Source organism: Suricata suricatta, chromosome 14 (genome assembly GCF_006229205.1).
Source record: "Suricata suricatta isolate VVHF042 chromosome 14, meerkat_22Aug2017_6uvM2_HiC, whole genome shotgun sequence".
NCBI lineage: Eukaryota > Metazoa > Chordata > Mammalia > Carnivora > Herpestidae > Suricata > Suricata suricatta.
Window position 1 is genome coordinate 70,501,700 of NC_043713.1, and position 11,576 is coordinate 70,513,275.

At 46.4% G+C, this 11,576-nt stretch overlaps 1 protein-coding gene and 1 gene segment (V, D, J or C); both read left to right on the top strand.

Annotated features, from left to right (window-relative positions):
* The window catches only part of LOC115277666, an 869,742-nt gene that overhangs the window by 765,528 nt on the left and 92,638 nt on the right, over positions 1 to 11,576 (top strand).
* Positions 1 to 11,576, top strand: part of LOC115277665 (immunoglobulin lambda-1 light chain-like) — a 653,789-nt gene that overhangs the window by 575,727 nt on the left and 66,486 nt on the right. The window contains exons 1-2 of one of the 10 annotated variants that reach the window (XM_029921981.1): positions 2,779 to 2,875; positions 3,267 to 3,561. The exons of 8 other annotated variants lie outside the window; for them this stretch is intronic. In XM_029921981.1, the coding sequence (XP_029777841.1) occupies positions 2,806 to 2,875; positions 3,267 to 3,561 (365 nt within the window). In that variant the 5' untranslated portion in view covers positions 2,779 to 2,805. Of the gene's footprint in view, positions 1 to 2,778; positions 2,876 to 3,266; positions 3,562 to 11,576 lie in introns of those variants that run through there. One more of the 10 variants, XM_029921982.1, reaches the window with a different exon arrangement.

Below are 11,576 nucleotides of genomic sequence, written 5' to 3' on the forward strand. Positions count from 1 at the left end.
CCAAATCCATGCTTGATTGGTCAGATACCACCCAATTCATGCAGACAGCTCAGGTCACATGTAATGTAGTGGCTTATAAAAGGCATAGAGTCTCTGCTAAGTTCAGTATCAAGCCAAAGTATCTGCCAAATCAACTTTTCTTTTTATACTGATGTAAAAATTGGTAAGCTGCCAATCTATTTCAGTTCTAGGAACACCATCATTAACTCACTGATACCAATGTCCTAGATCAAATGCGTTGGATTACTAATTTGGCCCCACTATTCATTATACTAACCACTCTGGGCCTCATACAATGCAAGGATTCCATCACTACAACTTTGGCAACCAACTCAGAGACCAGAATCTCTACAAAATCTATGTGTATATATGGTAAAAATGTATGCATGTATGTGTACACACACACACATCTACCAACATGTAGACATAGACCCCATTAGTACATATGTGCACATATGTTCACAAGCATATTAAATTGTGAATGTGTATAAGTATGTAATATGAAGAGATGTGTGACAGGAATTTGATGTCCTGCAGAACGCCCACACATGGGTGAGCTGTAGATAAGCCACAGGGACAGTCAGCGACAAAAGGGCTCCTGTTTACCTTTCAGTTTGCAGAGAAGCTCACAAATGGACTCCTCTTGTGATTCATCTTTCCTGCCAACATTAGCAATGAGAATTCTAACACATCACTCCTGCCCCTCAAATGTTTAACATATGAGAAAATATCACCTTGGAACTCAACTAATTTTGTATTAGAAACACCTAAGGTTCTCACTGTCCCTGCAGCATCACACACCCAGTTTCTTCTCCACAGAGACTGACTCCAAACACACTCTTAAGTTCTGGTTCCCTCTTCCCATTCTGGCAGCAGTTCCCATATCACCTCAGCAAAGAGGCCTTCTCCCGCCTCTCACCACACAGCACCTGCCTGTCATCTTTTCTGATCTCAGTTCATTATCTACATATCACGCAACACTCTACATTTTCCCCATCACTACTTTTTTTGTGTGTTTTATTATCCTAACTAGTCAAGAATTTGTTAATACAAAACATGCACTTCTCAGTCAGAGGCATGAACATCAGGCATTTCTTTTTCTCCCACAGAACAAGTCTGAAGTCAGATGCTGTTTCTCCATGTCCTCACCAATTCCGTGAGGTCTCAAATTTCATTTTCTGTCCCACCATCACTACTATGGAGGCTTTGCCTTTCATTGTTGTTGACAACAGATCTTGGGATGGCTGCTCTAGTTCCATCTCTCACGGCCAAGTACAAGGAAAGAGCACTGCATAACCCACTGTATTCCTTCCATCACAAGAGTAAAAGTCCCCAGAAGGATCTCCAACCAAATGATACATACATGAGCCAGCTCTGGGTCACGGGGCCAATCCTGAACAAGAGGGGCCTAAGAATAGCAATAGTTGGCTTTTAAGTGAATATAAAAGACAAGATACAGTAAGGAGGAATTCGAGACTGTCTGCTGTGTCACCAAAGCAACTGTATGCACTCTGCTGTGTCACCAAAGCAGGAAACTGAGAAAGACATGTGTCTTATTCAACTAATTTCCCAGGATGGAATGTCTGCCAGACCAGGGTGGATATGAACAAATGTTTGCTGGGTGAATGTTCTCTTGTCTCTGTCTTTGGAGCAGTAGCCATCATTACACCATTTGGTGCACCTGCAACCAGTGCCAGTAAGAGTCAGTCCCTGAGTCCTCTGTCATCTTGTGGCAAGTGCCACAACCATACAGATAACTTCCCACCACCCCAGAGATATGAGCAGTAATACCTCAAATGGACCCTACCTTTTCCTTACATGAGCTTTTTCCTATTTTGATGGATAAACTGATCTCCACCTGCTTGGTCCTGAGGCTGACAGGGGCCCCAACGATAAGTGAAATTTCTCCCCTGGGAACATCAGTCCATGGATCAGTGGATCAGGATCTTAGCAGTGGGTTCTGCATCTCCACCCATCTCCACCCTGGACAAAGGACTCCCTTCCCCTCCAGTAGCCTGTGTGGAGTGGCCACCAGGGGGAAACAGAGATTGCCAGACAAAGCCACCTGCACAGGGGAAAGGTCTGGGCACAGGGGTTCTAAAAGGGACAGAGGGTGAGTCGCCATAACCTGAGACCTGAAGGGAAAAATATAGGCTTCTGTGGTATCACCTTTGACCCTGATGATAAATTATGACTCCGGGTCTCTCACATCTGTGTCCTGTAAAATGTATTTCTGTCTCTGGAACCAGTCCAGTGGTTCTTGCCTCTCCGGCCCAGCCCATATCTGCTAAACTCAGTCACTGTCAAACCTTGCTCTGGATAGGTCTTCCTATGACAATGAATGCACCCAGGGGATACTGAAGAACAGATTCCATGACCTTCCCCCAGACAGACACCTACAGCACCTCGATGATTCCCCAAAATTAAAAACCATGAGCACTAGGTTCTTCCAGTCACCTAGGGATCAAACGTTCTATAATGGGTTCAGAAAATACCGACAGACTCCAACTCTGAGCCCTGCCCCAACTACATGCTACCAGACGCCAGGCCAGAACAAGGGGAGGGATGGAGTATGGACCCCAGACTACAGGATAAGATGGTGAAGCAGAATCCTCTGTGCTGAGAGTGGATCTGAAGGGCTGCCCCTCCCATCTCTGTGTCCTTTGGGGCTGAGCCCATTTCTGAAACCACAAGGCTCCTCAGCAGCAGCCCCTGAGCCCTGCCTGATTTGCATGTATAGCAGGTGCCTCCATCAAATGAATAAGAGGATCCTGAGAGGAACCCTGCCCAATCTTGGACCTCGGGATGCAAGAGAGAGGGTCCTGCACCATGGCCTGGACCCCTTTTCTCCTTGGCCTCCTCGCTCACTGCACAGGTGCTATGCCCAGGCTCAAACCCACCCCTGGCCCTGGGGTCCTGTGACAAGCCTGGCCCTGACACTGAGCTCAGCATGGGAGTGTCAGTGGGGGGTAGGATGCTCAAGACCCTGCTGTGGGATGAGGACCTGGTGGGATGATAGCCTCCCACTGTTCTCATTGATCTGTGTGAGTCCTGAAGGGGTGCATCTGCCCAGGGAAAGGAGAGAGGGTGGTTCTCATTAGTCCAAAGACTTCATCCACCAGGCAGGCTTATGGGCCCCAGGAGCTAAGATGATAACTGGGTGGAAACTGGGGCCTAGAGAATCACTGGCACTTAAGCCAAGCAGGTCGGAGTGTTCAGTGATGACACCCCAGGCTGGAAACCAACTCTCATCTTCTCTCTTGCAGGATCTGTGGCCTCCTACGTGCTGACTCAGCCCCCATCAGTGTCAGTGAACCTGGGACAGACGGCCAAGATCACATGTGGAGGAAACAACATTGGAAGGAAAAATGTTCACTGGTACCAGCAGAAGTCAGGCCAGGTCCCTGTGCTGATTATCTATGATGATAGCAACCGGCCCTCAGGGATCCCTGACCGATTCTCAGGCACCAACTCGGGGAACACGGCCACCTTGACCATCAGCCAGGCCCAGGCGGAGGACGAGGCTGACTATTACTGTCAAGTGTGGGATGGTAGTAGTAATGCCCACAGTGACACAGGCAGATGGGGAAGCAAGACACAAACCTCTTTGCCATCTCTGTCATGCTGTCTTCCTGCCCCCTGAGGCCTGTGCACAAAGCAATGAGCAGATGTGGCCCAGGTCCCCAGATCTGAGTTCCCCCAACTTCCCTCCCCACCCAGTCTCCGGGAAGCTCTGCACAAGAAGGGCCAGGAGTGCATTTACAGCTGACAGCAGTACACTGCTCTGTTTCTCCAGGCCTGGGTATGAACTGGGGACAGAGGTTTTGGATGGAGAAAAGACAGAGGGAGATGTGTGTCCAGTGCCATTATCTCTGCACTTCCATGTGCTAGCCATAGCCTACTGCTCTCACAGCTGTCAAGGATTAGAGCCCAAAATCTCCCAGCTCACCTGAGATCCTGAAGCCCTGGTGTCATATGTGAAACCACCTCCACCTGAGTGCAGTGGATGGTGCAGTAGACAGTGTGGGGTCCCCCACACGGCTTCATCTGGGTTCACACCCCCCACCACTTTTGGAGCCTCTGACAGCTCACAGGGGTGCTCCTCACTGCCAGTGGCTCTTGGTTGAAAGAACTGCCTCTCCAGATTTATGTCCCTTCTCAGACAGTCTCAGCTAAATGATCTCCTTAGGCCTACATGTCAAGGCCCTGACTTACTTTCACATATCCTGAAAGGTCCCAGCTTTAGAGCTCCCTGCAGGAATGAGGCCTTGTCTGATGTCTCACTGTGTGGGTTGCTTCTCCTTTTCCCAGTCTGACCTCCCTCTTCCTTCCAGATTTCCTATACATGCACTTCTCCATCTCAGAGTCTTCTGCCAGGAACCCAATTTAAGATTATCAGTACCCTCCAAAACAGTCTGCAGGGACCTGAGAAGGTCACTATATACCCACAAAGCTGGCATTTCTCCCCCAAATCCCAAATGTGCATGTCCAATGATCATACAGATTGGATCATTTCTTGTAATTTTATACAAAGATCCAGACACACTAGGTGCTCTGGGTTCTGGCAAACAGTTGGAGAGTCACATCCATCCTGAGGGTGAATGGGGGACATTGGGGCAGTTGCCTCCTCCTACAAAGTGACCTGAAGATACACAACTATGGAGTGAGACATAAAATGAGTGCTGCCTCACTTCTATCCTCCAAATCTTGTGCCAGAATCTCTCCTCACACCCACCCTACCCAGAAATAGAGAGAGAAAACAATTTTGTAAATTATAGTCAGTCTGTCAAGCCACCTCATGGCCCCCATCAACCACATGAAACTCACTCAGATACACACAACCTACAGTCTGGAAATAAAGACAATATCAGTAATGATGCTGCTACCTGATATGGTGAAACTATTCAATGCAACCACAAATATGTCCACCTTTCTCCCAAAGGACGAATTTTTATTTCTCCCAAAATAGATTTGTGTCTGATAGGAATGTTTATTTTAGTCCCAGGTGATTTGGCATCCAAAACTTCAATATTGAGATAGAAATTTACTTACCCTTAACATATCTGATCTTATAAGATAATAGGATGAGACAGGAGAACCAGACAGAAACATATGATTACAATGTATCTAAATGCATCAATTCAACATACCACTGTTACTTCTATCCTGCTCATTCCTGCAGCCATCCTGCGGTCAGAGTGGTGTCTATAATTACCTGCCTCACCACCCACTCCACATCCCCTTCCTACAGCAAACACCTGAGAGAGTCACCACCCCTGCCAGTTAGCACAACTAAGCCTTCGTTTAGGAAAGTTGGTCCTTTATCAGATGTGCTGAATTGGACTGTGGTTCATTTTTTACTGTAATCACAGACCCATGGAGTATTAGGGGATCCCTTGAATTCATACACACCCCTTCTTGCCCCAGTTCTGCACTAGAAGTGCAGCTCCCCTGTAATAATCACCATGATTCACCCCAGACAGTACCCTCCACTATTCTCGATGATTCACCCCCAGGAGGAGCCTAAAGTAGACAAGCCACACCCTCTGCCACCAGAGCCCCGCAGCCCATGTTCCCTGGGGTCTCACCCCATCCATAGCACACTCTCCATGTGGCTGGTGATTCTTAAATCATTTTTTCAGATCAGCACAGGGTCTAGTACCTGATTCAAGTTCAGTAGACCAGAGCAGGACAGTTAAGCCCCAAGCACGGGTGCCCAAGTACGACCTAACAAGACAAGCAGAGGAAGTGAGATTTTCCACAGTGGCCTAGACTCCTAGACTGTGAAGCTCAGTGGAGGGGTCTCCACAAGATGCAGCTGCAGCATGTCTGGGTGGGGCCTGGCTACTGCCTGTGGAACAGCTCCCAGTTGAGTATATGGTGCTCCCAGTCCCAGGACCACACTCAGTGGCCTCACTCCTGCTCCCTGATGCTTTCACACAGGTGAGAGGCCCACAGGGAGGCACAGTGTGCGGCACAGGTGCCACACCCTCTCCCACCCAGGGTCCTTGGGGTCAGGGCCCTGCAATCACCACTCTCCACATTGCTCCTTTCCGTCACAGGGCTGGACCAGTCATTCTGACTCAGCCTCCTTGTCTTCCTCCAAGACCTTTTCTTCTCCTCTCTTACAGGCTCCGTGCCTCCTCTGACATGATGCTCACTTGCTCTGTGTCTGGGGCCCTGGGGAGCCCAAGATCCTCTGCTCTGCAGATGAGCTCAAGAGTGATCATGCCTCTTGGTACCAGCAGAAACTAAGCTTGGTTCCTGAACTGGTTATACATACAGATATGAGCAACCATCTGGTTCTTATTGTGGGGATGGTACTTAGTTAGGGACATGGCCTCCTGAGTATGACCACGACTGAGGGCCAGGACAAAACTAATCCTTGCCACCTACCATGGCAGTGGGAGTGACTGTCAGTGACTCAGGTGACACAGAAGAATGGACAGTAGGACACAAACCCTCCTGTCCTGGACTGACTCTCACTCTCACCTGCCTTCTGAGCAGATGCTGGTCAGGACATAGGATCAAGTGTCCTCCCTGGTCCTGGCCCCTGCAAGGTGGGAGACCCTATCATGTTCCCTGTCCTCTGATCTATGTTTACCCTGCTGTAAAGTGGCAGAGTGAAGGACCATTCTGGCTATGGGGAGAGTAGTCAGGTTTTACAGTAAATGATAAAAATTTAGAGTGTCTTATACATCGTATGGGCCCCAAATGTAATCATGAGTCACTCAGGGAGGGAGACACCTGTCTCAGACAGCACAGACCTGTGGAAATTCCCCTTTTCCTTGGGTACAAGCAACCTGGATGGGCCACAGGGAATGTGTTTCCTCTGGTGTCCTAGATGAGGTGTCCCCACATCTTGAAGGACTGCCTAGTGCTTGGTGAAGAGGGACCAGGCTCCTGTTGCCCCAGGCCCTCCCTTCCTTAGGTTTTACAGAAACTGGAGGAAGTGCAGACACCATCTGGGGTGCCATGTGGAACTTTCTCTTGGCACCACTCTCCTCCCACTGCCCCAAATCCCATCACCTGCACCAGGCAGATCTGACCCTTAGCCCAGATCTGACCCACGTAGACTCATACCTACCCCTCTGTTGACCCTCTATGCTGGCCTCGTCTCATGCAGACCATACCTGTCTCTCCGAGAGGGCAAGATCTTTTCCAAGAATTAATGGATTTTTTGCCTAAATTGAATATTTCTCATGATATTTTGACTTGTGGTTTTGAAATTGATTTTTAGAGGAGAGCAATTGCAGGAGGTCAAAACAACAGATGAGGAATGTATTAAGGAAAAGCAGAAGCTTCCACCCTGGTTTGAATCAGAGCAATATCTTCTTGGGTGTGGAGAGACACAGGCAGAAAATCATTGCCCACAAGAGCATGGCAAATACAGTTGGAATATTTCCTCTAAAGTTACTTATTGGCCTGATGAACAAGAAAGATGGTTTTTTGTGGGAATCTCTATGACCAAAATAATATTTCCAGGGTTTTTTCTGGTTAATAGAAGTTCATGAAGATGTCACTTAAGAAAATTATAATCTGGAAATTCTCATCATTGGCTTTTCCACCAACAGGACAATAAATGGCCTGGCACCTCCCTTGTCTATTAACCACCTGCTCCCCACCTTCTTTCCTTCAATTACTCTAGTTACACACTTCAGGCTGCATGTAGTTGTCCTAACCACATGGATCTCTATTCTTTTTCTCCAGCGTTTGCTCTTTGTGTTTCCCTCTCAAGAGTTTTTATTGCCATGAAATCAAGTTCACTGATCTCATCTTTCTCTGTCTCTCAAAAGTGAATCCATATTAAAATTTTTTAAAATACAGAGACAGACCTCAAGCAGAGCGGGGCAGAGAGAGAGAGAGAGAGAGAGAGAGAGAGAGAGGGAAACAGAATCCAAGGCAGACTGCAGGCTCTGAGGTGTCAGCATAGAGCCCAATGCAGGACTCAAATTCACCCTTGTCCAGGTGGCCTCAGAGCCAAGTACAGGAGTGACTCCCACAGCAGCTGGCATATCTGCAAGAAAATGCTTGTGTCCCTCACGACCTGGAACATTCTGGCTGAGGTTGTCCCCCATTCCCTCTCAGCCTGGGCAGCCTTCTTCACCTGGTGCAGGTTGACTGTTGCTGCCTTGGACTTGCCAGCTTCTGCTCTTCTCTCTCCCTCTCAGGGACTGGGCACCTTCATGCCTCTCCAGCCTCCCTTCCTGGTCAGTGGGCAAAATTCATGAACCGTGAGATCATGACCTCAGCCAAAGTCAGATGCTTAGCTGACTGAGCCATCTAAGTGCCCCAAGCATATATTATTTCACTCATATGAGGGATTTAAGAAACACAACTGATGAACATAGGGGAAAAGAAGCAAAAATAAGATAAAAAGTGAAAAGGAGGCAAACCATAGGAGACTCTTAATACAGAGAACAAACTGAGGGTTGATGGAAGGAGGTAGGTGAGGTAACGGGTTCCTTGGGTGATGGGTACTAAGAAGGGCACTTCCTGGGATGAGCACTGAGTGTTAAATGTAAGTGATGAATCACTCGGTTCTACTCCAGAAACCAATACTACACTGTATGTTAACTAACTTGAATTTAAATAAAATTTTTAAAAAGAATTATTGGGAAAATTTTTCTAAATTTAATGAAAACTCCAAAAATCTCAACAAATTCAAGCACAAGAAATAAGAAAAAGAAACAATCCTATCAATATCAAAGATTCAACGCACTGAAAAGGAGACAATCTTAGAGGCAGCCAGAGAAAGAGACACCCTGCACTCAGGGGAACAAAGAGACAGATTCCCGTGGATTTTGCACTGGCAGAAACACCAGCGAGAGATGGAGGATTAACATCTTTAAATTACTGAAAAAAGGTAAAAACCTTAATTCTTCATATAAGGAAATGTCCTTCAAAATGAGGTTGAAATTTAAAATTTTCACATACAGAAACTGCCAGCATTGTTCATTAGCTGACTCATAATAAAAGCAATAAGTATGTTTGCACTCATAGGTCTAGCAGGAAAACAAGAGAGACCTAATGGAGAACCAGGGGGAGCGGAGGAGGGAGAGAGAGCTGAGGAGAGAGAGGGATGCAGAACTTGAGAGACTATTGAATGCTGAGAATGAACTGAGGGTTGAGGGGGAAGGGGGAGGGGGGAAAAGAGGTGGTGGTGATGGTGGAGGGCACTTAAGGGGAAGAGCACTGGGTGTTGTATGGAAAACAATTTGACAATAAAATATTATGGAGAAAAAAAAAGCAATAAGTGGACATCTCTCGGGCCAGAGAAGGTGATTCCAGAAAGAATGTGAATCTAAAAAATGAATTTAAAAATCAGAGACACTGACCATAATGATACATATTTAAACTTTTTTTATTTTCTAAATCCCCTTAAGAGATAATTTGCGGGGCGCCTGGGTAGCTCAGTCGGTTAAGGGTCTGGCTCTGGCTTCAGCTCAGGTCATGATCTCATGGTTCGTGGATTCGAGCCCTGCGTTGGGTTCTGTGCTGACAGCTAGCTCAGAGCCTGGAGCCTGCTTCAAATTCTGTGTCTCCCTCTATCTCTGGCCCTCCCCTGCTCATGCTGTCTCTCTCTGTCTCTCATAAATAAATAAAAAAACATTTAAAAAAAAGATAATTTGCTGTATACAGCAAATATAATTACATTGTATGTTGGAATTTCTAATAAAGGTAAAATCATATATACTAACATCGTAGCAAAAGTGCCGAAAAGTGAGAGATAGAAGTATGTTATCAGGTTCTTATACTCCATGTAACATGGAGAACCTTGGAGAGAAGCCACGCCGTAATAGTAGAACAGTGGGTGAGGCACTCTGGAAGTCCATGGATAATAGTTTGGGAGGAAGTGCTGCAGCCAAAGTAAGCATGTCTCTATCTCCAGTAAAGGTCTGTTCTAATAAGAACAGAGCTATCTCCTCCAGGATGGAAGAAGTCTATGGTAGTGAATCAGCCAGCAGGCTCCAGGCAGATTCCCAAGGGAATGGTCTCCCACTGAGAACTAAAGCTTGGTCTCTACTGTTGGCAGATTGGTCCTCAGAAGTGGCCAGGTCAGCTTTAGTGAGTGGAAATCCACAGTGAATACCCAATGAATATCCACATACTTTCCAACACGGGCTCTATGCTATGGAGCTCATTGGACCAGTTTACAAGTGGATGGACAAGAAGACTGACCACTGTCCCCAGACGTGTCACATTATCCACCTGATTATTCATACCATTTCCCCTTGAGAACACACTATGGCATTTTCATTGAACGCAAATGGCATCCACTTCTGTGTTTGTTGTGGTGGAGCAGGGTTGTTCTATTCACATGTGTCTACCTCAAACATCTTTCACCAGTTTTCTTATTGTTCCTTCCAAGTCTCTGACTAGCCAGCCAAATTATGAGTCAGAGAAATAGGTTAGTATAAAGTCACCTCTGTCTTTCTCTCTGTCCAGGAAAAATGAACCAAGTACTCTGCTCAAGTCTTACCTTATAGAACAATTTTCCTCCACCCACATTATGCAGGGCTATAGTACTAATAATGTTAACTATCAGAGTTGGCCGCATACCATACAGCTCTTTTTTTTTTCTCTATACTAGCATAGGCTATAGTTGGGAGAGATAGAGAAAAGACAATGCTGTAGGAGTTGGGGTCGTGGACATCTAGCCTCTTCATGCAACTCACTTGTGCCTTCAGAACGTGGTGAAGCCTGATCTCAAATTTACCTCTTCTGTTTAATGATAGAGAGCTTCTGTGAATGCCCAAATCCATACATGGTTGGTCAGATAACCCTCGGTTCATGCAGGCAGTTCATGTCACATGGTAAATTAGTGGCTTTTAAGGAGCATTCCTTCTCTGTTAAGTTCAATAGGAAGTCAAAGTGTCTGCCAAATATAGCTGTCTATTTATACAGATATAAAAAAATATGGCAAGCTGCCTATTTAAGTTCTAGGAACACCATTCTTCTTTTTTAATAATAGTTTATTGTCAAATTGGTGTCCATATAACACCCAGTGGTTCCCCAACAAGTGTCTCCCTCCATGACCATCACCCCCTTTCCCCCCTCCCCCTTCAGCCCTCAGTTCATTCTCAGTATTCAATAGTCTCTCATGATTTGTGTCCCTCTCTCTCCCCAACTCTCTTTCCTCTTTCCCCTCCCTATGGTCCTCTGCTAGGTTTCTCCTGTTAGACTTATGAGTGCAAACATATGGTATCTGTCCTTCTCTGCCTGACTTATTTAGCTTAGCAGGACACCCACGAGGTTCATCCACTTTGCTACAAATGGCCAGATTTCATTCCTTCTCATTGCCATGTAGTACTCCATTGTATACATATACCACATCTTCTTGATCCAGTCATCAGGTGATGAACATTTAGGCTCTTTCCATGATTTGGCTAGTGTAGAAAGTGCCACTATGAACATTGGGGTACATGTGCCCCTATGCATCAGCACTTCTGTATCCCTTGGGTAAATCCCTAGCAGTGCTCTTGCTGGGTCATAGGGGAGTTCTATCAATAGTTTTTTGAGGAACCTCCACAGTGTTTTCCAGAGCGGCTGCACCAGTTTACATTCCCACCAAC